At 41.8% G+C, this 24,452-nt stretch overlaps 1 protein-coding gene across 2 annotated transcripts in view; it reads left to right on the top strand.

The window, feature by feature from the left end:
• ak8 (adenylate kinase 8) overlaps positions 1-24,452 on the top strand; it is a 67,568-nt gene that overhangs the window by 28,823 nt on the left and 14,293 nt on the right. For both annotated transcript variants that reach the window (XM_064974080.1, XM_064974089.1), the window contains 3 exons: positions 14,927-15,058; positions 15,778-15,867; positions 18,201-18,342. In XM_064974080.1, the coding sequence (XP_064830152.1) occupies positions 14,927-15,058; positions 15,778-15,867; positions 18,201-18,342 (364 nt within the window). The remainder of the gene's footprint in view (positions 1-14,926; positions 15,059-15,777; positions 15,868-18,200; positions 18,343-24,452) is intronic.

The following is a 24,452-nucleotide window of genomic DNA, read 5'->3' as shown; positions in this document are numbered from 1 at the left end:
GAGACAAGTCAAGGACCATATCACCTCCACCCTACCTGACACCCTAGACCCACTCCAATTTCTTACCGCCCAAATAGGTCCACAGACGATGCAATCTCAACCACACTGCACACTGCCCTAACCCATCTGGACAAGAGGAATACCTATGTGAGATTGCTGTTCATCGACTACAGCTCGGCATTCAACACCATAGTACCCTCCAAGCTCGTCATCAAGCTCGAGACCCTGGGTCTCGACCCCGCCCTGTGCAACTGGGTACTGGACTTCCTGACGGGCCGCGCCCAGGTGGTGAGGGTAGGTAACAACATCTCCTCCCCGCTGATCCTCAACACTGGGGCCCCACAAGGGTGCGTTCTGAGCCCTCTCCTGTACTCCCTGTTCACCCACGACTGCGTGGCCACGCACGCCTCCAACTCAATCATCAAGTTTGCGGACGACACAACAGTGGTAGGCTTGATTACCAACAACGACGAGACGGCCTACAGGGAGGAGGTGAGGGCCCTCGGAGTGTGGTGTCAGGAAAATAACCTCACACTCAACGTCAACAAAACTAAGGAGATGATTGTGGACTTCAGGAAACAGCAGAGGGAACACCCCCCTATCCACATCGATGGAACAGTTGTGGAGAGAGTAGCAAGTTTTAAGTTCCTCGGCATACACATCACAGACAAACTGAATTGGTCCACTCACACAGACAGCATCGTGAAGAAGGCGCAGCAGCGCCTCTTCAACCTCAGGAGGCTGAAGAAATTCAGCTTGTCACCAAAAGCACTCACAAACTTCTACAGATGCACAATCGAGAGCATCCTGGCGGGCTGTATCACCGTCTGGTACGGCAACTGCTCCGCCCTCAACCGTAAGGCTCTCCAGAGGGTAGTGAGGTCTGCACAACGCATCACCGGGGGCAAACTACCTGCCCTCCAGGACACCTACACCACCCGATGTTACAGGAAGGCCATAAAGATCATCAAGGACATCAACCACCCGAGCCACTGCCTGTTCACCCCGCTATCATCCAGAAGGCGAGGTCAGTACAGGTGCATCAAAGCTGGGACCGAGAGACTGAAAAACAGCTTCTATCTCAAGGCCATCAGACTGTTAAACAGCCACCACTAACATTGAGTGGCTGCTGCCAACACACTGACACTGACTCAACTCCAGCCACTTTAATAATGGGAATTGATGGGAAATGATGTAAATATATCACTAGCCACTTTAAACAATGCTACCTTATATAATGTTACTTACCCTACATTATTCATCTCATATGCATACGTATATACTGTACTCTATATCATCGACTGCATCCTTATGTAATACATGTATCACTAGCCACTTTAACTATGCCACTTTGTTACATACTCATCTCATATGTATATACTGTACTCGATACCATCTACTGTATCTTGCCTATGCTGCTCTGTACCATCACTCATTCATATATCCTTATGTACATATTCTTTATCCCCTTACACTGTGTATAAGACAGTAGTTTAGGAATTGTTAGTTAGATTACTTGTTGGTTATTACTGCATTGTCGGAACTAGAAGCACAAGCATTTCGCTACACTCGCATTAACATCTGCTAACCATGTGTATGTGACAAATAAAATTTGATTTGATTTGACTGTAGATTAGAACACCACTCTAAGGGGTCCAACAACAAACAATGTGTTGTTTTCATTCGCAAACATATGCTATATGTTTCCAATTGTCTGTCCATCCTCCCAAGTGTGCACTTGTTCCTTTCATTTCAAGGAAATGACAGGTGTAAGAAACATGGTGGAAACTCTAGCCCATGCCTTCACCAATCCAATACTTTTAGGTTTGTGAGAAGTAGTGAACGAGTGTATTTATTATTGGGACGAAGGACACAGCCATAAAGGACACTTTTTTAAACCAGAAGCAAATACTCACTGACTGACATGTCTCCATATTCCACAGTAGTACACTGAACAAAAATACAAATGCAACATGTAAAGTTTTGGTCCCATGTTTCATGAGCTGAAATAAAAGATCACAGAAATGTTCCATAATGCATCCAGCTTACAGGTGTGGCATATCAATTATCTGATTAAACAGCATGTTCATTACACAGGTGCACCTTGTGCCAGAGTGTTTAATGTTAATTTCTCTACCTTAAGCCGCCTCCAATGTCATTTTAGAGAATTTGGCAGTACATCCTCACAACCACAGACCACATGTATGGCGTTATGTGGGCGAGCAGTTTGCTGATGTCAACGTTGTGAACAGAGTGCCCCATGGTGGCGGTGGGGTTATGGTATGGGCAAGCATAAGCTACGGACAATTGCATTTTCTCGATGGCAATTTGAATGCACAAAAATACTGTGACGTGGTCGTGAGGCCCATTTTTGGAGGGGTATCTGTTTTCCCTGTCGTGTGAAATCCATAGATTAGGGCCTAATGCATTTATTTCAATTGACTGATTTCCTCATGTGAATTGTAACTCAGTAAAATCTTTGAAATTGTTGCATTTATATTTTTGTTCAGTATAGTAATGACTTTGATGCCCCCCCTGAGACAGTGATTGACGATGGATGACAGTCTCTCCCATCACAGGCCTCAGAGGCTTTGTTGCACAGCATCAAAGCCTCATCACAATATCATCTCAGGCTGCGTCCCAAATGGCACCCTATTCCCTATATAGTGCACTACTTTTGGCCAGAGCCCATATCATTAATAGGGTGCTATTTTAGGACACACTCTCAGTGGGCTGCTGCCCCTCAACAGCCACGCATTCTGGAGGGATGTCAGCACTGTACTGCAGCAGACCCATGGGGAGGTTTTGATTCCCCCCCCTGTCAGCCCAGCTGATGGACAGGGAGTTTGCCTAAGGCTAAGCTACAGGCAAGGGGAGGAGGAGCAGCCGTCGCAGCCTTCAGCCACACCATTAAAGCCATCTGAATACTACCTGTCTGAACACTACACCACTCAACTTGACAAAATAGTTCTGTCATTTTCTCTCCTAAGATTACTTTAGCCCAACCCCTGCAAATGATACACATACAGGTTTTGGAGAGTTACGGGGGTCTGCCACACGGGGTACCTGTTGTGGGGGGTTAAGTGCTTTGTTCAAGGGCACAAAAGCAGGCAATGTCATCTTGGATTTGATACCAGCAACCCTCCGGTTGCCAGCTCAATTCTCAACGGCTTTTTCCTCTTTGACCCGGGATTTGACCTGGCAATCCTCCAGCTGCTGGCTCACCTCTCTAACCACTAGACTACCTGCCACCTTAGGTTTGTTGTGTGAGGCAGGGCAGTGGTGACGGTAGAAGGCTAGAAGCAGGCGCACCATGGCGGATGTGAATTGGGCTTAAACAAGTTTGCTTTAGTAAAGTGTATATATTTCAATCGGAGTGTCTGGAATCTTACAAAGAAAGCTAACTGATAGTAACAAAGTTTTTTCTGCAGAGAAAAGTCTTGGGTGGGCTGTCTGTAAAAAAGATAATGGATCTATATAATTGTAAATAAAATGATCTTGGAGAAGTAACAATGACCCAAATAAAAATGATGCATTCAGGAGTATTAACTTTAAAACTGGAACATTTTCACTCTGCCCCATGGCAAAATGTGTAGAATAGCAGGAAATTTGCTTTCAACTACAATTCAACCATTTCTACATCCATTTTTGGATGTATTGTAACGTAGGCGCTGGTAGTCTCGAACAGGGGAGGAGCGGGAGTAGACGTGACACATATATTAGTGGTTGAGAGATGCCAAGATTGTGTAAAGCTGTCATCAAGGCAAATGGTAGCTCTTTGAAGAATCTCAAATATAAAACATATTTTGAGGTGTTTAGCAATTCTTGGGTTACTACTGGGTTTCACATTTTGGAGAATATTCAGAGGTGGAAACTTTCTGTGGGGATTAACGGGAATATATGCAAATTGAATAGTACCATACCATTTTAAATGTAGATGTTTTTTGCATTGGATATATTTATCATATGGAAACAGAAACATAAACCTTTTACCTTATCATAAGTAGACATAATTGCAAATTATTAAATCCTTCCAATAGATATAAACATGTAAAAAATTGTTACGAATTTATCTTTAATTAAATGAATTGACTCTTCACATGGGATGATTTCACTGAACAACAAAAGGGAATATTGAATGATCCCCAATGATCCATCACATCTTCCAAAAACGTTTTCAACATACATCTATAAAATGATAGTGTAGAAACTAAAGCTTTGGTTGCCTTTGTCTCAGGCTTCCATGTCTTCTCCCTGGACCTCCTCAATGTCCACCTATTGAACATCAGACTCTAAGGCCTCATCGTCACTGTCACTTTCCAAACTTGTTGAGGATGGCTCATTGCCAGGCTTAAAAAGCTTCATATTTACTCGGATGGCCACCAATTGTTCAACTCCAGTATTGGTCAGCCTGTTGCGTGCATTGGTGTGTGTGTTCCCAAACAAGGACCAGTTGCTCTCTGAGGCGGCTGATGTTGGTGGGATTTAGAGGATGATGGAGGCAACAGGGGAAGGAGCCTCAGATCCATGAAGTCCCTTCCACCGGGTGGCTGATGAGATATGTTGGCACGACTGCCATGTTGCATCTCCATCCCAAAGCCCTTGCTTGGAAGTGTACTTCTCCAGACTGCCAAGAACCGTGCCCTCATCCAGGCCAAGGTGGAGATGACACCATAGGCCTTGTTGAGCTCCGCACCAGACAGGATGCTCTTGCCAGCATACTTGGGGTCCAACATGTATGCTGCAGCGTGTATGGGCTTCAAGCAGAAGTCTTCACGCTTTTTGATGTATTTCAGAACTGCAGTTTCCTCTGCTTGGAGCAACAGTGGGCAGGGCAGTACGGATTTATTATCTTACATCTGCAAGCAGAGTCTGAACAACAGACACTATGGCATTGTCTCCCTCAATCCATGCAATGGCTACTGCTGTAGGTTTCAGGAGTTTCAGGCTGCTTACCACTCTCTCCCAAAATACATCATCCAGGAGGATCCTCTTGATGGGACTGTCCACATTGGCAGACTGTGATATGGCCATTTCTTGGAGAGACTCCTTCCCCTCCAGGAGACTGTCAAATATGATGATAACACCACCCAAATGGATGTTGCTGGGCAGCTTCAATGTGGTGTTCATATTCTTCTTACTTTGCTTGGTGAGGTAGATTGCAGCTATAACTTGATGACCCTTCACTTACCTAACCATTTCCTTGGCTCTCTTGTAGAGTGTAACCATTGTTTTCAGTGCCATGATGTCCTTGAGGAGCAGATTCAATGCATGAGCAGCACAGCCAATGGGTGTGATGTGAGGTAGGACTCTTCCTCTTTAGACCAAGCAAGCCTTCATGTTCACAGCATTGTCTGTCACCAGTGCAAATACCTTCTGTAATTAATTATTCCTTGCCATGCACATTCAACCACCCATCAGAGATGATTGCAATACAGTCTGCTTTTTCTATGATTTGCTAGACCTTGACTTGAACTATGATGAACTCTGCATCCAGCAAATGAGTAGATAAAGCATGTCTGGTTGGAGTGGTGTATGATGGGCATCATTCAGAAATCTTTTCCAATACACATTGCCTGTGAGCATCATTGGTGAACCAGTTGCATACACAGCTCGAGCAAAACATTCATCAGCATTTCACTGACTACGTTCCTCCATTAAGTCAAAACACTTCTGATTCCAGGAGGACCGTGAGTTGTTGCTATCGATAAGGTGTCTGATTCATCATTTTCACCTCGAATAGAAGTAGAGGTTGCTTGTTCTGAGCACTGAGGGAACTTTATGCACTTGGCCAGATGATTCTGCATCTTTGTTGCATTCTTCACATATGATTTGGCACAGTATTTGAAAATGAACACAGCGTTGTCACGGTTCATGAATCCACTGCCTCCCCTCTCTCTCTCTCTCTCTCCAGTGTTTGTGTGGGCGTGGTTTCCCAATCTCGGCCTGATTGTCTGCGCCAGCTGGAACCACTTATCTTCCCTTTATATGTTCTGTTACCAGTGTTTCTTGTTGTCAGATCGTTGTTTCTTCTCTGAGGTTGTGTCGTGTGTCCGTGCTCTTCTCTTGTGTGGATTATCGGCTGTGCTCCTTCCTACTCATCCGGACACACTCCCCTGGTTTTCTCAGCACGTTATGATCGGAAGATGCGCCCGAGTTCCTGGGTCGGATTCCTTCTGAGTACAGTCTGTCTGTCATGTTGCTGCTGTGAACTACATTCATTAAACCATCGTTGCTTGCATCTTGCATCCGCCTCTGTGTTGTAACAAGCGTTTCCTTCTACTTTAGCTGCAATGAAATGTCTCCACACATCAGATAGTGTCTGTGGCAATTTCCTGTAAAGATTAGAAAAAAAATTGTCGCAAAAAAACAAATACAATTCCATTTACAGATAAATAGTTAAGCAGTCAGATTAAACAACTCCTTTGTGAGATAAATGTTTTAAAATTAAACATGTATGGAAACAGGTGAATTAACACTTCACAGTTAGCAGGCTCAAGCAAGCTAAAAACCACATGGTAGCAAAACTAACTAGCAGAAATTGTTAACAAGTTAGAAATTATTTAAACACACTTTGCTGTAGGCTACTGTCTACTAGTTAACAAATAAATAATGTATGTCATATAAAATATATTCACCCCACCCAGTATTGTTATCAAAACTTAGCATGTAGTCCTTGGCTCAGACGGTGTAGTAGTGTGGGCTCAATAGCATCTCATTAGTGTGCAAGATCTTGAGAATCAGCTGTAATGGAAGAATGCATGTGCATGCAGAGGGTTGCAATTCCATTGGATAGTTTAACCAAAATATGCCCCACGACCTAGAATTGCCTTACGTATATACCCCCAAAAAAGTTCACTGTTATAAGCTAACTTTTTTGATGAATTTAAGCAAAATTCACAGAAAATTCCCTGAAAAATGTCGTAAATTTACCGGAAAGTTTCCGACCCTTTTCAACCCTAGTTACTACATGATTCCACATGTCTATTTCATAGTTCTGATGTCTTTACTATTATTCTACAATGTAGAAAATAATAAAAATTAAGAAAAACCCTGGAATGAGTAGGTGTGTCCAAACTTTTGACTTGTACTGTATACCCATTGCTTCCTGAAGAATATAACTTCTAAATGGCTCATGAGGTTTAGTTCAACTGTCGTACCACATCAGAACCCAAAATATAAGCTTGTTTGATTCCAATATTTGTAAATAATGTAATCAAACACATATTTAAAACTATAATTTTATGGATGGTCAGTCCTTGAATCCATACCTCTGTCTATGAATCTGAGAGTTGTTACATTTCTGCAGGCCCATCCCTCAGCTTTTTACCAAAACTGAGGTAGGGTGCTGCTTTGTTATTGTTTCAATTAAGGATTGTGGCTTTAAAACAGCAACATTTTGTTTCCACACCTCCGCCACTCCCACCACCTAAGCCCCATTTTGATCCTGTGTAAGAATTACACACGTGATCTTTTTTTTAGGTCTCGTCTCAGCCTCTCCATCCTGTGGTATTAGTTACCAACAGTCCTCCCTCATTGCCAGAATCAGCCATGTATGCTGTCTTCCCCAGATCCTCTCTGATTTAGAAGCAGGCATGCGTCCTAAATGGCACCATATTCCCTTTGATCAGAGCCCAAGTAGTACACTATAATGGGAATAGGGTGCAATTTGGGACGCACCCAGGTCTATGATTGCAGATAGAGATTTAGAGGAGGCTATGTGTGTTTACTCTCCCGGGCTGTGTTTTCAGCTTGATAAGTAAATGAAAGGTTTCTGTAATGGCACCATTTATAATTAATCAACTTCTTATTTGCTCAAGTTAAACTGAGGGCATAGAAATGTTTCGAAAATGTCTTTGCGATTAAGTATTCATATCCTGTCGTTGAAATACCAAATGTGCAAAAACTGTTTCTTTGAATATTGATTATTACGCTAATTAAGATGCGTCCTTTATTATGATCTGACTGGCTCCCTCTGCCTTAGCCATACGAAAATATGATGTTTGCCCTATGTACGCTTGTCAGAAGTCAAATCAAATTTCATTTGTCACATGCACAGAATACAACAGGTGTAGACCTTACAGTGAAATGCTTACTTACAAGCCCTTAACCCACAATGCTTTAACAAGTTAAGAAAAAAAATTGAAAATAAAAGTAACAAATAATTAAACAGCTGCAGTAAAATAACAAGCGAGGCTATATACAGAGGGTATCGGTACAGAGTCAATGTGCGGGGACACCGGTTAGTTGAGGTAATATGTACATGTAAGTAAAGTTAAAGTGACTCTGCATAGATTATAAACAGAGAGTAGCAGCAGCATAAAAGAGGGGTCTGGGTAACCCTTTGATTAGCTGTTCAGGAGTCTTATGGCTTGGGGGAAGAAGCTGTTAAGAAGCCTTTTGGACCTAGACTTGGTGCTCCGGCTTGCCGTGCGGTAGCAGAGAGAACAATCTATGACTAGGGTGGCTGGAGTCTTTGACAATTTTTAGGTCTTTCCTCTGACACTGCCTGATTATAGAGGTCCTGGGTGATAGGAAGCTAGGCCCCAGTGACGTACTGGGCCGTACGCGCTACCCTCTGTAGTGCCTTGCGGTCGGAGGCAGAGCAGTTGCCATACCAGGCAGTGATGCAACCAGTCAGGACGCTCTCGATGGTGCAGCTGTAGAACCTTTTGAGGATCTGAGGACCCAAATCTTTTCAGTCTCCTGAGGAGGAATAGGCTTTGTCGTGCCCTCTTCACGACTGTCTTAGTGTGTTTGGACCATGATAGTTTGTTGATGCTGTTGACACCAAGGAACTCGAAGCCTTCAACCTGTTCCACTACAGCCCCATCAATGAGAATGGGGTGTGCTCGATCCTCTTTTTCTTGTAGTCCACAATCATCTCCTTTGTCTTGATCACGTTGAGGGAGAGGTTGTTGTCCTGGCCTCCTCCCTATATGCTGTCTCGTCATTGTGTCATCGGCAAACTTGACGATGGTGTTGGAGTGGTGCCTGGCCATGCAGTCATGAGTGAATAGGGAGTACAGGAGGGGACTGAGCACGCGCCCCTGTGTTGAGGATCAGCGTGGTGGATGTGTTGTTTCCTACCCTTACCACCTGGGGGCGGCCTGTCAGGAAGTCCAGGATCCAGTTTGCAGAGGGAGGTGTTTAGTATCAGGGTCCTTAGCTTATTGATGAGCTTTGAGGGCACTGGTGTTGAACACTGAGCTGTAGTCAAAGAATAGCATTCTCACATAGGTGTTCCTTTTGTCCAGGTGGGAAAGGGCAGTGTTGAGTGCAATAGAGATTGCATCATCTGTTGGGGGCGGTATGCAAATTGGAATGGGTCTAGGGTTTCTAGGATTTTGGTGTTGATGTGAGCCATGACCAACCTTTCAAAGCATTTCATGTCTACAGACGTGAGTGTACTATGTAGTATATATATTTTTTTGCATATTAGAGGCTTAGAGTGATTAGTTCCAATTAGCTTGTTGTTAATTGCAGTGTGTTAAACGCAAGGCCTATCATATTGACGAACAGTATTGTTGTGGTTCGACCCAAATGTAAACAGCTGTTCGCTTCCTCTTGAGTGTCACACTTCAAACAAATACTCCCCTGGAACCAGGGGAGGGAGGGAGGGAGGGAGGGAGGGAGGGAGGGAGGGAGGGAGGGAGGGAGGGAGGGAGGGAGGGAGGGAGGGAGGGAGGGAGGGAGGGAGGGAGGGAGGGAGGGAGGGAGGGAGGGAGGGAATCAATTTATTGATCACCTCCTTTAAAATCAGATTAGCCCACTGGCTCGCTCTTTATTACTCCATGGGAGAGAATAGGGCTTTAAACAATCCCCAGCCAGCCCCAATGCATTGCATGTTAACAGCTGGCTTATTATACATGACAGTGTAAGTAAGCTAACAGAGTTATTGTTAAGCACAAGAGATTTAGTTATTTGTATTTTAAATTTTTAATGGTTTAGTGTTATTTTTGCATTGGGGAAATAATATTTTGAGGTAATGTTAGTTTGACTTTGCCTATGTTAATTAGATATAGATATATTTGATGTTTATAGTGTAAATAATGTCATACCTTTTTGTATAGAAATGTGCACGAGTGATCCCTCTTCATAAAGACATAACCAACATCATACTTTGGGAATTAGATGTAATTTATAACTATCTTTGCAGATTCGTTCTTTTTCAAATGTTAAGAGCAAACTGTTTGTTTTTAACTATTTACGAACATCGCCATGCTGAGATATTTGTAAATATGTATGTACAGTGTGGTCTGAAAGTATTGACACCCTTTATGAAGATGAGCAATAATGACTTTATAAAATAAATAATTCAAATACTGAGCTTTATTGTATGCTCATATAATGGGGAATTAAATTATTTTATAGTAATACAATTTTTCAGAGAAAGAGATTTTGCTTAACAAGTAATGTATTTTTCTCAAAGATAGGGGTCACAAGATTCTTATAAATAAAGTATTTCAAATATGTATTAGTATAGTATTTGGTTCCCATATTCCTAGCATGCAATGAGATTGTGACTCTATAAACTTGTTGTATGCATTTGCAGTTTGTTTTGGTTGTGTTTCAGATTATTTTATGCCCAATTGAAATTAATGGTAAATAATGTATTATGTTATTTTTTGTTGTTGTTGGGAGTCACTTTTATTTTAAAGAATTAAGAATAGAATATGTTTCTAAACATGATCATACCCCCAAGATATGCTGACCTCCCCTGTTATTGTTAATGGTGGGAGGTTAACATGTCTTTTGGGTATTTTGTTTGACCCTCTGTAACTTTCTCACTCATTATTATTCACGGTTCATTCAGGATTATCCGTAATCATGGTAGCATCCACATTAATGTAAGTGTTTAGGAACATATTCTGTTCTTATTTATAATAAAAGTGACTCCAAAATGACTCGATACATTATTTACCATAAATGTATATTGGGCACAAAATAATCTGAAACACAACCAAAACAAACTGCAAATGCATCCTACAAGTTTTTAGAGTCAAAAGCTTGATGTAGTCATTTCACGCTAGGAATATGGGACCAAATACTAAACTTTTGACGACTTAATTTATTTATAACAATCTTTATGGGTGTCAATACTTTTGACCCCTACCTTTGTGAAAAAAAGTATTGCTTGTTAAACAAAATCTCTTTCTCTGAGCAATTGTATTAGTATAAAATAATATAATTCCCCCTTTTTTTGTTGCATACAATATAGCTCAGTATTTACATTATTCATTTTATAGGGTGTTTAATCATGCCTGGACCCCACTGTATTTTATTAGTGTTTTATTAGCTGTAGGCCTATTAGTAGTTGTACAATAACAGTTCTTTCTGTTAATGTACGTTTTTGTTATTTATTATTATTGTTTTTTTGTTATTATTATTATTAGACAGTAGTTTCCATATTCTTGTTACTAAGTATTGTCTGTTAATTTGGGGTTTTATTTGGACACTTTTGAAAACAAGAGGGTGCATCTCAAGAGATTTCCTCCTGACAATGTTTTAATAAATAAGTGTATATGAACCCATGTTCTAGCTATGCCTCTATCAAGATAGCCTTTGATAAAGAAAGTTCTTAGCAATGCTTTTGCTAAAATAACATCATTGAAATTGCAACACACTAGAGACGAACAGAATTTAGCTGTAGTTTACAAATTATCAACAGGAATTAACTGATATACTTGTTAACCATCCCTTACAACTTTAACACAGTTTCTAAGGTAACATGTGCTTACTAAGCTAAATGTATAACTTAAAATAAAATACTTATGTGAATCCCCTCATTACAGAATCTACCACAAAGCACCAGGCAAACATTTTCAACATCTAGTTTTCATTTACATTTGGTTGAGTTGTGAAGTAATGTGAATTCAACATGAAAGCAGAAAAATATATATTTACCATGTCATTGGATTTGGGTTAAATGTTGGGTGAAAAAAACAATGAAATTCCCAAACGTGAAGGACTTCTTTCAAATCCAATCAGTTTCCCCTCCTGTACTCCCTGTTCACTCTGCATGGCCAGGCACGACTCCAACACCATCATTTAAGTTTGCCGATGACACAACAGTGGTAGGCCTGATCACTGACAACGACGAGACAGCGTATAGGGAGGAGTTCAGATACCTCTCTGTGTGGTGCCAGGACGACAACCTCTCCCTCAATGTGATCAAGACCAAGGAGATGATTGTGGACTACAGGAAAAAGAGGTTTGAGCATGCCGCCATTCTCATCGACGGGAATGCAGTGGAGCAGGTTGAGAGCTTCAAGTTCCTTGGTGTCCACATCACCAACAAACGATCATGGTCCAAGCACACCACGACAGTCGTGAAAAGGGCACGATAAAACCTATTCCCCCTCAGGAGACTGAAACTATTTGGCATGGGTCCTCAGATCCTCAAAAGGTTTTACAGCTGCTCCATCGAGAGCATCCTGACTGGTTGCATCACTGCCTGGTATGGCAACTGCTCTGCCTCCGACCGCAAGGCACTACAGAGAGTAGTGTGAACTGCCTATTGCATCACTGGGGCCAAGCTTCTTGCCATCCAGGACCTCTATACCAGGCGGTGTCAGAGGAAGGCCCTAAAAATGGTCAAAGACTCCAGCCACCCTAGTCATAGACTGTTCTCTCTGCTCCATCACGGCAAGCGGTACAGGAGCGCCAAGTCTAGGTCCAAAGGGCTTCTAAACAGCTTCTACCCCCAAGCCATAAGACTCCTGAACATCTAGTCAAATTGCTACCTAGACTATTCGCATTGCCCCCCCCCCCCCCTTACACCACTGATACTCTCTATTGACATCTATGCATAGTCATTTTAATAACTCTACCTACATGTATATACTACCTCAACTAACCGGAACCCCCACACATTGACTATGTATCGGTACCCCCCCTGTATATAGTCTCGCTATTGTTATTTTACTGCTGCTCTTTAATTACTTATTACTTTTATTTTTAAACTGCATTGTTGGTTAGGGGCTCGTAAGTAAGCATTTAACTGTAAGGTCTACTACACCTGTTGTATACGGCGCATGTGACAAATAACATTTGATTTTGATTTTTATTGGTTAAAATGATGTGGAAACAACGTTGATTCAACAAGTTTTTGCCCAGTGGGTAGGATTCAGTTATCATTCTTAAAGACGTCCTCCAGATATTTTTTTAAAGTACACAGTGGGGAGAACAAGTATTTGATACACTGCCGATTTTGCAGGTTTTCCTACTTACAAAGCATGTAGAGGTCTGTAATTTTTCATAGGTACTCTTCAACTGTGAGAGACGGAATCTAAAACAAAAATCCAGAAAATCACATTGTATGATTTTTAAGTAATTAATTTGCATTTTATTGCATGACATAAGTATTTGATACATCAGAAAAGCAGAACCTAATACAGGTACAGAAACCTTTGTTTGCAATTACAGAGATCATACGTTTCCTGTAATTCTTGACCAGGTTTGCACACACTGCAGCAGGGATTTTGGCCCACTCCTCCATCCAGACCTTCTCCAGATCCTTCAGGTTTCGGGGCTGTCGCTGGGCAATAAAGACTTTTAGCTCCCTCCAAAGATTTTCTAATGGGTTCACGTCTGGAGACTGGCTAGGCCACTCCAGGTCCTTGAGATGCTTCTTACGGAGCCACTCCTTAGTTGCCCTCGCTGTGTGTTTCGTGCCGTTGTCATGTTTGAAGACCCAGCCACGACCCATCTTCAATGCTCTTACTGAGGGAAGGAGGTTGTTGGCCAAGATCTCACGATACATGGCCCCATCCATCCTCCCCTCAATGCGGTGCAGTCGTCCTGTCCCCTTTGCAGAAAAGCATCCCCAAAGAATGATGTTTCCACCTCTATGCTTCATGGTTGGGATGGTGTTTTGGGGGTTGTATTCATCCTTCTTCTTCCTCCAAACACGGCGATTGGAATTTAGACCAAAAAGCTCTATTTTTGTCTCATCAGACCACATGACCTTCTCCCATTCCTCCTCTGGTTCATCCAGATGGTCATTGGCAAACTTTAGACAGGCCTGGACATGCGATGGCTTGAGCAGGGGGACCTTGGGTGCGCTGCAGGATTTTAGTCCATGACGGCGTAGTGTGTTACTAATGGTTTTCTTTGAGACATTGGTCCCAGCTCTCTTCAGGTCATTGACCAGGTCCTGCCGTGTAGTTCTGGGCTGATCCCTCACCTTTATCATGATCATTGATGCCCCACGAGGTAAGATCTTGCATGGAGCCCCAGACCGAGGGTGATTGAACGTCATCTTGAACTTCTTCCATTTTCTAATAATTGCTTCAACAGTTGTTGCCTTCTCACCAAGCTGCTTGCCTATTGTCCTGTAGCCCATCCCTGCTTTGTGCAGGGCTACAATTTTATCCCTGATGTCCTTACACAGCTCTCTGGTCTTGGCCATTGTGGAGAGGTTCGAGTCTGTTTGATTGAGTGTGTGGACAGGTGTCTTTTATACAGGTAACAAGTTCAAACAGGTGCATTTAATACAGGTAATGAGTGAAGAACAGGAGGGCTTCTTAAAGAAAAACTAACAGGTCTGTGAGAGCCAGAATTCTTACTAGTAGGTAGGTGATCAAATACTTACGTCATGCAATAAAATGCAAATTAATTACTTAAATCATACAATGTGATTTTCTGGATTTTTGTTTTAGATTCCGTCTCTCACAGTTGAAGTGTACCTATGTTAAAAATTACAGACATCTACATGCTTTGTCAGTAGGAAAACCTGCCAAATCGGCAGTGTATCAAATACTTGTTCTCCCCACTGTATACAGTGCAAAGTACACACACTGAAGGTGTGCTATAATGACATACCTAGACCACCTCTTGAGTTCATGTAAATCATGTGTTAAAAAAGGTGAAAAGGAGAACTGGATTGCCACTTTAATGCTGTGATTGTTGTCTCCTCCCACAGTTCTGACGTACATTCTCTCGCGGCACTGTTCTGTGGCCCCTCACACCCCCAGAGTCCTCCTATTTGGGCCCCCTGGCTCAGGCAAGAGTTTGCAGGCGAAACTTATCTCTCAGAAATACAACATTGTCAATCGTAAGTTTTCACCCAGAACAGTCCTTCACTGTCCCTCTCAATGTATATTATTGCCTTTACCTGGCTCTATAAAATAGTCATTGATTGAATTTGTACTATGGTTATGGCGTTAAATTCAAAATTGGCTTGAGAAGGAGTTCTTATGATACAACTTTTTAATGTTATTTTGACATAAAGTATATTTTGCCATGTTCTCTAGAGTAGCCACAGAAACTGACAGAATGTGGTTATATTAAGTGCAGTTTTCCTCACTCCCAGTTTGCAAACCAGAGAAATGATTTAATACTGTAGATTTATGCCTGAAGTGCTGGAGAATAGAGGCAAAATTAAAATTGTAGCTTCACTGTCCAAATATATATGGCGAGGACTGTATGTACAGTATATGATATATATTTGTTTAGACACAAACATGATTAAAATGTTTTGACATGGAGTCTTATGTCACTGCCATTTTTTTGCACAGACTTTCATTTTCCATCCTCCATCTCTCCTTGTTTACTGTGTATGGCTGCATCCCAAATGCAAGCTATTCCTATTTAGTGCACTACTTTTGACCAAGACCGCTCTAGGGAATAGGGTGCCGTTTGGGACGCAACCTACAGGAGCTGTCATTTTTCCTATTCTGTTTATTCCCTGTCTGAAAGGTTACATTGTGTATTCTGTTTATTTCAACATGAATGTCTCCCCTTTCTTGTCCCGACTCTCCGCTTCCCTTGTAGTTTGCTGCGGTGAGCTTCTGGAGGCGGTTTCTGCAGACGCGACCAATATGGGAGAACTCATTAAACCTTACTTGGAATCTGGACAACAAGGTACACAGCTAGTCATACAAGAGGGTGCACTCATACTCACGTGCTCACACACACCTTTGTGGCCATACAATTTACCTGGTTCCTCCTTCAATTAGTTGCTTTTAGCATCAGAGCCTGCATGTAAACAGTGTTACAGGGGGGAGTAAAAATGGAGACCCTGTATCCCTGCCCATGCAATAGTAATGAACAGCTCTGGAATGGCTGGAGTCGTTTGCCCAAAATAATTAGATTAGCTCGGGCTACTCATCATCAGACAATTATCTGATGTGAATAATAACTAAGGAAACATTCTCTAGTACTACATTTCCAAATAGTTCGAATCAGGTTTTGATCTGGGTTGTGTGTCTCATCTTGATTGGAAAAAGATGCATATTTCAGTCAGTTTTTATTTATTTAATTGTTTTGCTACTTTGGAATAACATCCTGTGGAAAGCAATATTAGACATGATATAAGGCGGTTGCCATTTAGCTGGGGCTACTGCTCCACTCTAGAGGGTGTATGTAGCTGCCAAAGCGTGCCAATCACTGCAGTGCCCAGGGCTTGTGTCTGGGCCACTCGCCTTAAGCAACTTTTTATTAATTGAATTAACATCCCCCGGGGAGTGGGCTCCATGCAGATGTGTCGAGATTGTGCCGCCAATGCATACTGAGTTCAAGCCTAATGAAGGCCTTGACTCGCACACTTATCCCTCGCACACACACACAAACACACACATTTGCACATACACATGCATAGGCTACACAAACATACACACACAGGCTTTATCTGGGTCTGGGAAAATGACCCATAGAGTCCATTTGCAACTATTTACGACCAGAATAACCACTGCTGGCCACAGTGGGAACCAACTCACATTCTTATTGTTACCAATGTACATATTGGAGTGGAGAATATGCATGGAATATGTTAATTGTTGTGTTCAACTTCTTGTATTTTGTTGAACTGGGCTTTATGTTATCCAGTGAGAGAAGGCGGCTTTTGCCATCTGAAGATATCTCTTTCTCCCTAACCCTCCCTACATCACTCTCCCACTCTGTGACAGTGAGAATTGCAGGGAAAGGAGCTTGCTTAAGTAATTTACAAGTTGATTAATAGACTCACTGGGGTATAATTCGGGTATGGAGGGATTGTGGCTAGGTGTAACTAGTACAATGCTTTAGGGATTTGGAGAGCCACATTAAGGAAGTAGAAAATAGGAAATGGTGTTATGGAGGAGTGGAAGGAAAGGAGGGAGTGGAAACGAAGGGAGGAGAAGAAACCTTTTCAGGCTGCCTGATGTTTGAAGACGTTTCGGCAGGAGGGAGAAGCTCAGATTGTTTGTTGTGGAAATTGGACATTTCAATCCATCAACATCAATTTTTCCCAGGCTTCTTCATGGTCCCCTTGGGTTTTGCTCTTATTTTTTCTCAAATAATATAATTATATTTGTATTACCTGCCCCCCTTTTCATTTTCTGCTATTTTCTCTCTACCTTCCACACATACTTTCCTTCTCCCACCTCCACCCACTGTTTTTCTTCTCTTGTTAAAAGCCACTTATTCACCTTACTTTTGGAATGCCATCATCAACATAAATAAATAAATAATAATTAAACTTATGCTGCCTGTCATGCTGCAGCTAGCTGATTTCAGAGTGAAAGGTGTGTGGAGTGTCTTCAAGAAATGTATACATGAATTTGTCTGATTCCAACTTAATTATTTTGTTGCCGGATACATTCCTCCTTGGTTCATTTTTTCCTTGATTTAGAAGAAAATGCATGTAGTGACAAAATCCTGTCTCTGAAGATATAGCCTACACTTAATAGGCATGTTTATTTTTGGAAACAAGACAGATTTCTGGCTCAAGGTTCAATAAGTGTGGTGGAAAAAACAAGACCAAATAGAAAGTACAGAGGGGAATGAATTATACCAGACCAGTTAACATAAAGGTTGATATCCATTTTTTTTGGGGGGGGGGTCCTCTAGACCCAATCTGCTGATATGATCATAAAGCCAGGAATTAGACTAATCAATGAAATGTTCTATTTCTAAATGAAAAGATGATTAAAGAGTAGGCTATAGTGTTTATTCAGGAAATTCCTGAAGAATCCACAAAAACAGAAGTAATGAGAGAAATATGTTCATTGTGAATACGTCCGTAGAAAACACAAATTGATAGAACCATTGCTTATACTGTATCTATCACATCTTACACCAATCCAGTCATGTCAAAAAAGGGATCTCTGTCAGATGTCTGATCAGGAAGGATGCCTTCTTCAAGTCTTAAGAATTCTGAAAGAACAAGACCAGAGTCTCTAAGGGAGTGTGTTATGTGTGTCCCTGTGTTTCCTTAGTGCCTGATAGTATGGTGCTGCAGATCCTGACGGAGCGTCTCAGCAGGCTGGACTGTACCACACGAGGCTGGGTGCTGCATGGCTTCCCCAGAGACCTGGAGCAGGCAGAGAAACTTCAGGAGTCCAACTTCATCCCCAGCAGGTAGGCCTATTTACCTCTAGCTCTGGTCCAGGGTGTTAATGCCTGTTCCTCTACTAACGCCTCTAGTTACATAGGCCACACGTTGGAACCCGAGCTAATTTACCTCTAGATCCCCTAGAGCAGTGGTTCCCAAACTTTTTATAGTCCCGTACCCCTTCAAACATTCAACCTCCAGCTGTGTACCCCCTCTAGCACCAGGGTCAGCGCACTCTCAAATGTTGTTTTTTACCATAATTGTAAGCCTGCCACACCCACACTATAAGAATGAGTGTGAGTTTTTGTCACAAACCAGCTCATGGGAAGTGACAAATTGCTCTTATAGGACCAGGGCACAAATAATAATAATCAATAATGTGGCTCTTTATTTAGCCATCTTACATATAAAACTTTATTTGTTCATCTAAAATTGTGAATAACTCACCACAGGTTAATGTGAAGGGTGTACTTGAAAGGATGCACATAACTCTGCAATGTTGGAAGGTATTGGAGAGAGTCTTCGTCTTAAATAATTTTCCACACACAGTCTGTGCCTGTATTTAGTTTTCATGCTAGTGAGGGCTGAGAATCCACTCTCACATAGGTACGTGGTTGCAAAGGGCATCCGTGTCTTAACAGCACGATTTGCCAAGGCAGGATACTCTGAGCGCAGCCCTATCTAGAAATCTGGCAGTGGCTTCTGATTAAATTAAATTTTCACAGAACCGCTTGTTGCAATTTCAATGAGGCTCTCTTGTTCAGATATCGGTAAGTGGACTGGAGGCAGGGCATGAAAGGAATAATGAATCCAGTTGATTGTGTCATCCGTCAGTAAAGAAAACTTTCAGCTCCTCTCTCAAAAAAAACAAAAAAACATGTCAATACTGCGCACTTCTGTATGTTGTAAAATCGTTACATGGTCGCTGCCCATACCATTGCATAGTGCAGAAATACATGAGCGTTCAGGGGCCTTGCTTTAACAAAGTTAACAATTTTCACTGTGGTGTCTAAAAATGTCTTTCAAGCGGTCAGGCATTCCTTTGGCAGCAAGAGCCTCTCGGTGGATGCTGCATTGCACCCAAGTGGCGTCGAGAGCAACAGCTTGCACACGTGTTACTACTCCACTATGTCTCCCTGTCATGGCTTTTGCGCCATCAGTACAGATACCAACACATCTTGTCCACCAAAGTCCATTTGATGTCACAAAGCTGTCCAGTACTTTAAAAATATCCTCTCCTGTTGTCCTGGTTTCCAGTGGTTTGCAGAAGAGGATGTCTTCCTTAATTGACCCCCCCCATAGACGTAACAGACATAACAGGATCTGTGCCATGCCTGCCACGTATGTTGACTCATCCAGCTGTAACGCATAGAATTCACTGGCTTGTATTCGAAGCAGGAATTGTTGAAACAAAACATGCCAATTTGAAAATAAGCCACGGCAGTTTTTTGAGAATTAAGACTACTTTCGAGTAGTAAGACATGTATAAAATCAACACATAACATCAAAAGAAGGGGCTAGAAGCGTCGTATATGGTGAGCTACTGAGTGGCCAGGACAGGCAAGCCCCATACTATTGTGGAGGACTTAGGTCCAATGTCCCTGTCTGTTGTTCGGTGCTTTCCCGCCTAAGGGGTCAGTAGCTCTTTGGCTGCATCAGATTCACAACTGTCAGTGTCCATGCTAGCTGGGCTAACAACAAATGTAGAATTACTGATGTTAGCATTGGATGTGCTCGTGAAAGCAGAACAACTTGTGTCATCGACAGGTGCAGGTGTAGTACTGCTGGTAGTAGCAGTACTACCAGTAGAGCTGGTAAGTGTTTCTATGGACGCGTGACTTACTTTTTTTTAACCATTCATCCATCTTCAAGCAAACGGAATGAGCAGCAGCTACGTTTGGCTGCATATGGACCGTTAGTGGATTTCCCGCGAGAGAGTAATGGTTAATGTGATTGGATGTTAATTATTTGACGAGGCTACCTGCATTTGACTTTGTTGTTATTTCGCTGAACATTAGATGGTTTCATTTTATTTTTGGCAGTGAAATGAGGCTACTCAGGCGAGAGAAGAAAACTCACCCAAATGTATAGCCCCATTGGAAAATATAAATGGACTGTTTAAAAATGTGACTTTTTTTTTCTCCTTTTAATATATAGAGATATTTTTTAAATATTTTTTATGTGAATCACATTTTTATTTGGCATACCCCTGACAACATTGGAATACCTGCCCTAAAGGACACAACCAATTAGCCTATATCTCAGACCTTGGACTGACTTAGAAATCACTCACACTCCATTATAGGTTTGTGAGTATTTGTGTAGCACCAACTGTCAAAGTTGATGATAGAGCCCTATGAGTGTGGTAATGTGAAACTACTGTAGTTGCTCAGTAATGTCTCATGCTTCTCCATTCTGTGTAATGAGATTAGTTTATATAGCTAGTAGGTTCCAGTTTCATTCATGTTTTGGTTCAAAACCACTTCACTTCATTACATGACAGTCAGGCTACATTTAGGGCTCCCGACTGGTGCAGCGATCTAAGAGGCGTCACTACAGTTCCTGGTTCGAATCCAGGCTGAATCACATCCGGCCGTGATTGGGAGTCCCATAGGGCGGCACACATTTGGCCCAGCGTCGTCCGGATTTGGCCGGGGTAAGCCGTCATTATATAAAATAATTTGTTCTTAACTGACTTGCCTAGTTAAATAAAGGTTAAATAAATAAAAAAATCAATTAAATAAATCAATTACATGTTTGCCTGGTGGAACCAGCCTGTTACCTGTGTTCACCATTATTTTTTACTGAAATAGAATGGTGAATGCAGCGCCCTTACAAAAAAACACATGAAAAAAATCATAACTTTTTTACAATGAATTTGTTCTCGCATTTTGAAATGATTTCCTTCCAATATTTTGTTTTGCTATCAATATAATTATTTTTGTTTGAGACTTCAGGAGTTTTACTTGATATTAATGGCACAAAAGTAACTCACTCACTAGAGGCTAACACCATATAATAACACTATTACTCTAATAAAGGTGTTTGAAGAGGCAATCCTGAATTGAAACCTTAAACCGTTTCAGTAAAAAGCTGATGTATGGGGCTGGAGAAATGCAACCACTCATATAAATAGACTACGCTATGGATGCAAGGATTGACCATCCATGATATCCAAACTATAGTTTTAACCATGTTTTTAGACTATACAATGGTTGTTTACATTTATTTTGTTTACAAAGATTGGAATTAAACAAGTTTGACTTATAACCCGCAATTGGGGTGGGCGGGTTTAGGGTAATGAAATATTGTGTGGATGAAGGGCGGGTTGAATAAATAGAAAATCCATTAATGTATAATTCTTGTGAAATATATATCTGTAGGCTACAATTAGGTTTTTCTTTCATTCTTTTTAGGCTATTTCACATAAGTGCGTAAGCCTATAAGCTTTAGGGCCTAAAGGAAAAAACACATTATTATCAATATGATATCTTCAGAGACGGGCTTTTATGGCTATATGCGTTTTCTTCTAAATCAAGGAGGAATGTATCCAGCTACAAAATATTTAATTTGGAATCAGACAAATTCATGTTTATATTTCTTGAAGGCACTCCACACACCTTCCACTCTGATATCAGCTAGCTGCAGCATGACAGACAGCGTAAGTTAATTGTTTTTGGTGATGATGGCATTACAAAAGAAAGGTGAAGCAGTGTCTTTTAACAAGAGAAGAAAAAACAGTGGGTGGAGGTGGGAGTAGAAAAGTGTGTGTGAAATTTAGAGCGAAAGAAGCAGAAAATGAAAAGGGGGGAGGTAATAAAAAATTGCCTACCAAATTGTTGGAAATTATAAGCAGAAACATATCTACATTAAGCACCCAAAAAATATCCTGCACTCCCTGTCAAAAAATTGTTCCACCTTCTCTGACTGTAGCCTACACTGAATTTTTGTATGTTTGAGAGATAGGGTCCGGTGTGGGCCTCCAGATTTGCACTTTATCACACAGTCAGGTGGTTGCAGATGGGTTATTAGCAATTGCGAACGGGTGAGTGTGAACAAACAGCGTCAAGAATCAATGGGTACATATTAATTCATAGGTCCAAAAGTGGATTTAGCAACTAAGGATTGCCCCTTTAATAAATCCTGTTAAACTCTGAGTGGTTTAAGGATTGCCCCGCCACAACCTACCGTTTTGGTTGTTGGTCAGTAACTGTTTGTTCATTCCCATTTCTGTTTGAGTGACACTTTGGTTTTCTTGCTGGGGAACATAACAAAACCAAGAAAACCAGTGGTGTAAAGCTGGCCGCCATTTGACTCTGGAGCAGTGAAAACGCGTTCTGTAGAGTGATGAATCACCCTTCACCATCTGGCAGTCCGACGGACAAATCTGGGTTTAGTGGATGCCAGGAGAACGCTACCTGCCCCAATGCAGTGCCAACTGTAAAGTTTGGAGTAGGAATAATGTTCTTGGACAGTTTCTCATGGTTCGGGCTAGACCCCTTAGTTCCAGTGAATGGAAATCTACAGCATACAATGACATTCTATATGATTCTATGCTTCCAACTTATGCTTCCAACTCTATGCTTCCAACTATGCTTCCAACTTTTTTAGGAAAGGCCCTTTCCTGTTTCAGCATGACAATGCCCCTGTGCTCAAACGAGGTCCATACAGAAATTATTTGTCAAAATCGGTGTGGAAGAACTTAACTGGCCTGCACGATTACAGCCTCGAGTCTTCTTGAGTATGATGTAACAAGCTTGGCACACCTGTATTTGGGTGGAGTGCTGCGGAGATGGTTGTCCTTCTGGAAGGTTCTCCTATCTCCACAGAGGAACTCTGTCATAGTGACCATCAGGTTCTTGGTCATTCCCCGACTAAGGCCCTTCTCCCCTGATTGCTCAATTTGTCCGGGCGAACAGTTCTAGGAAGAGTCTTGGTGGATCCAACATGGTGGCCTCCATCCAAGAATGATGGAGGACACCGTGTTCTTGGGGACATTCAGCGCTGCACAAATGTCTTGGTACCCTTCCCCAGATCTGTGCCTCAACACAATCCAGTCTCGGACAATTCCTTCAACGTCATGGCTTGGTTTTTGCTCTGACATGCACTGCCAACTGTGGGACTTTATAAAGACAGCTGTGCATCTTTCCAAATCATGTCCAATCAATTGAATTTACCACCGGTGGACTCCAATCAAGTTGTAGAAACATCTCAAGGATGATAAACAGGATGCATCTGAGCTCAATTTCGAGTCTCATAGCAAAGGGTCTGAATACTTGAGTAAATAAGGTATCTGTTTATTATTTGTAATAAATTTGCAAAAATGTCAAAGACCAGTTTTTGCTTTGTCATTATGGGGCATTGCGTGTATTCAAAAAAATATTGAATACATTTTATAATAAGGCTGTAATGTAGCAAAATGTAGAAAAATGAAAGGGGTCTGAATACTTTCCAAATGCACTGTACGTACCTCTGGATGCAGATCACCCGCCACGGAGACTCCAGTTACTCCAAAGTGCTCTATCCGACCCCCTCGGATCTGATGGCACTCTCTGGCTGTGTACAAAATGGCACCCTATTCCCATGATATACAGTGCACTACTTTTGTAGGCACTGGTCAAAAGTAGTGCAATAAATAGGGAATAGGGTGTCATTTGGAATGCCAACTCTCTCTGTGGGTAGTGTGGGTATGTACCAAGTGGAAATTAAATGAGGTCATTATGGGTGTAAAGATTTTGCTAGTGGCGTATTGTGGACTGGCCCAGTTGAGAGCTCACAGGTCAGTGCTCCGTTGGTAGCTTGGTCCTAAACCTGTTTGTGCTGTCATGTCAACTCCTTGTCATTCATCATGACAATTCTAGGCTATTATTCAGTCATTGTCATGACACTTCGACTATTCCTCCACCCAGCCTATTCGGTTGACACAGAGCCAGGGAGGGTCATAACTCCTCTTTATCTAACCATGCCAGAAATAGAGGAACTATGCTGTTGGAAATGCTGTGGAATTGAATCCTTATTGTTGCCTGTACAGGTGTACAGATCCTTTCTATGTCCACAAAGGATTCTATATCATTCCTTCCCCAGTGTAATCTCACTGGGCAGAAACTGGTTGAACTACCTTTGTTTTGTTTCTTTA

The sequence above is a fragment of the Oncorhynchus masou genome, chromosome 1 (assembly GCF_036934945.1).
Source record: "Oncorhynchus masou masou isolate Uvic2021 chromosome 1, UVic_Omas_1.1, whole genome shotgun sequence".
NCBI classification, from domain to species: Eukaryota; Metazoa; Chordata; class Actinopteri; order Salmoniformes; family Salmonidae; genus Oncorhynchus; species Oncorhynchus masou.
This window is presented reverse-complemented; position numbering and strand designations above follow the sequence as displayed.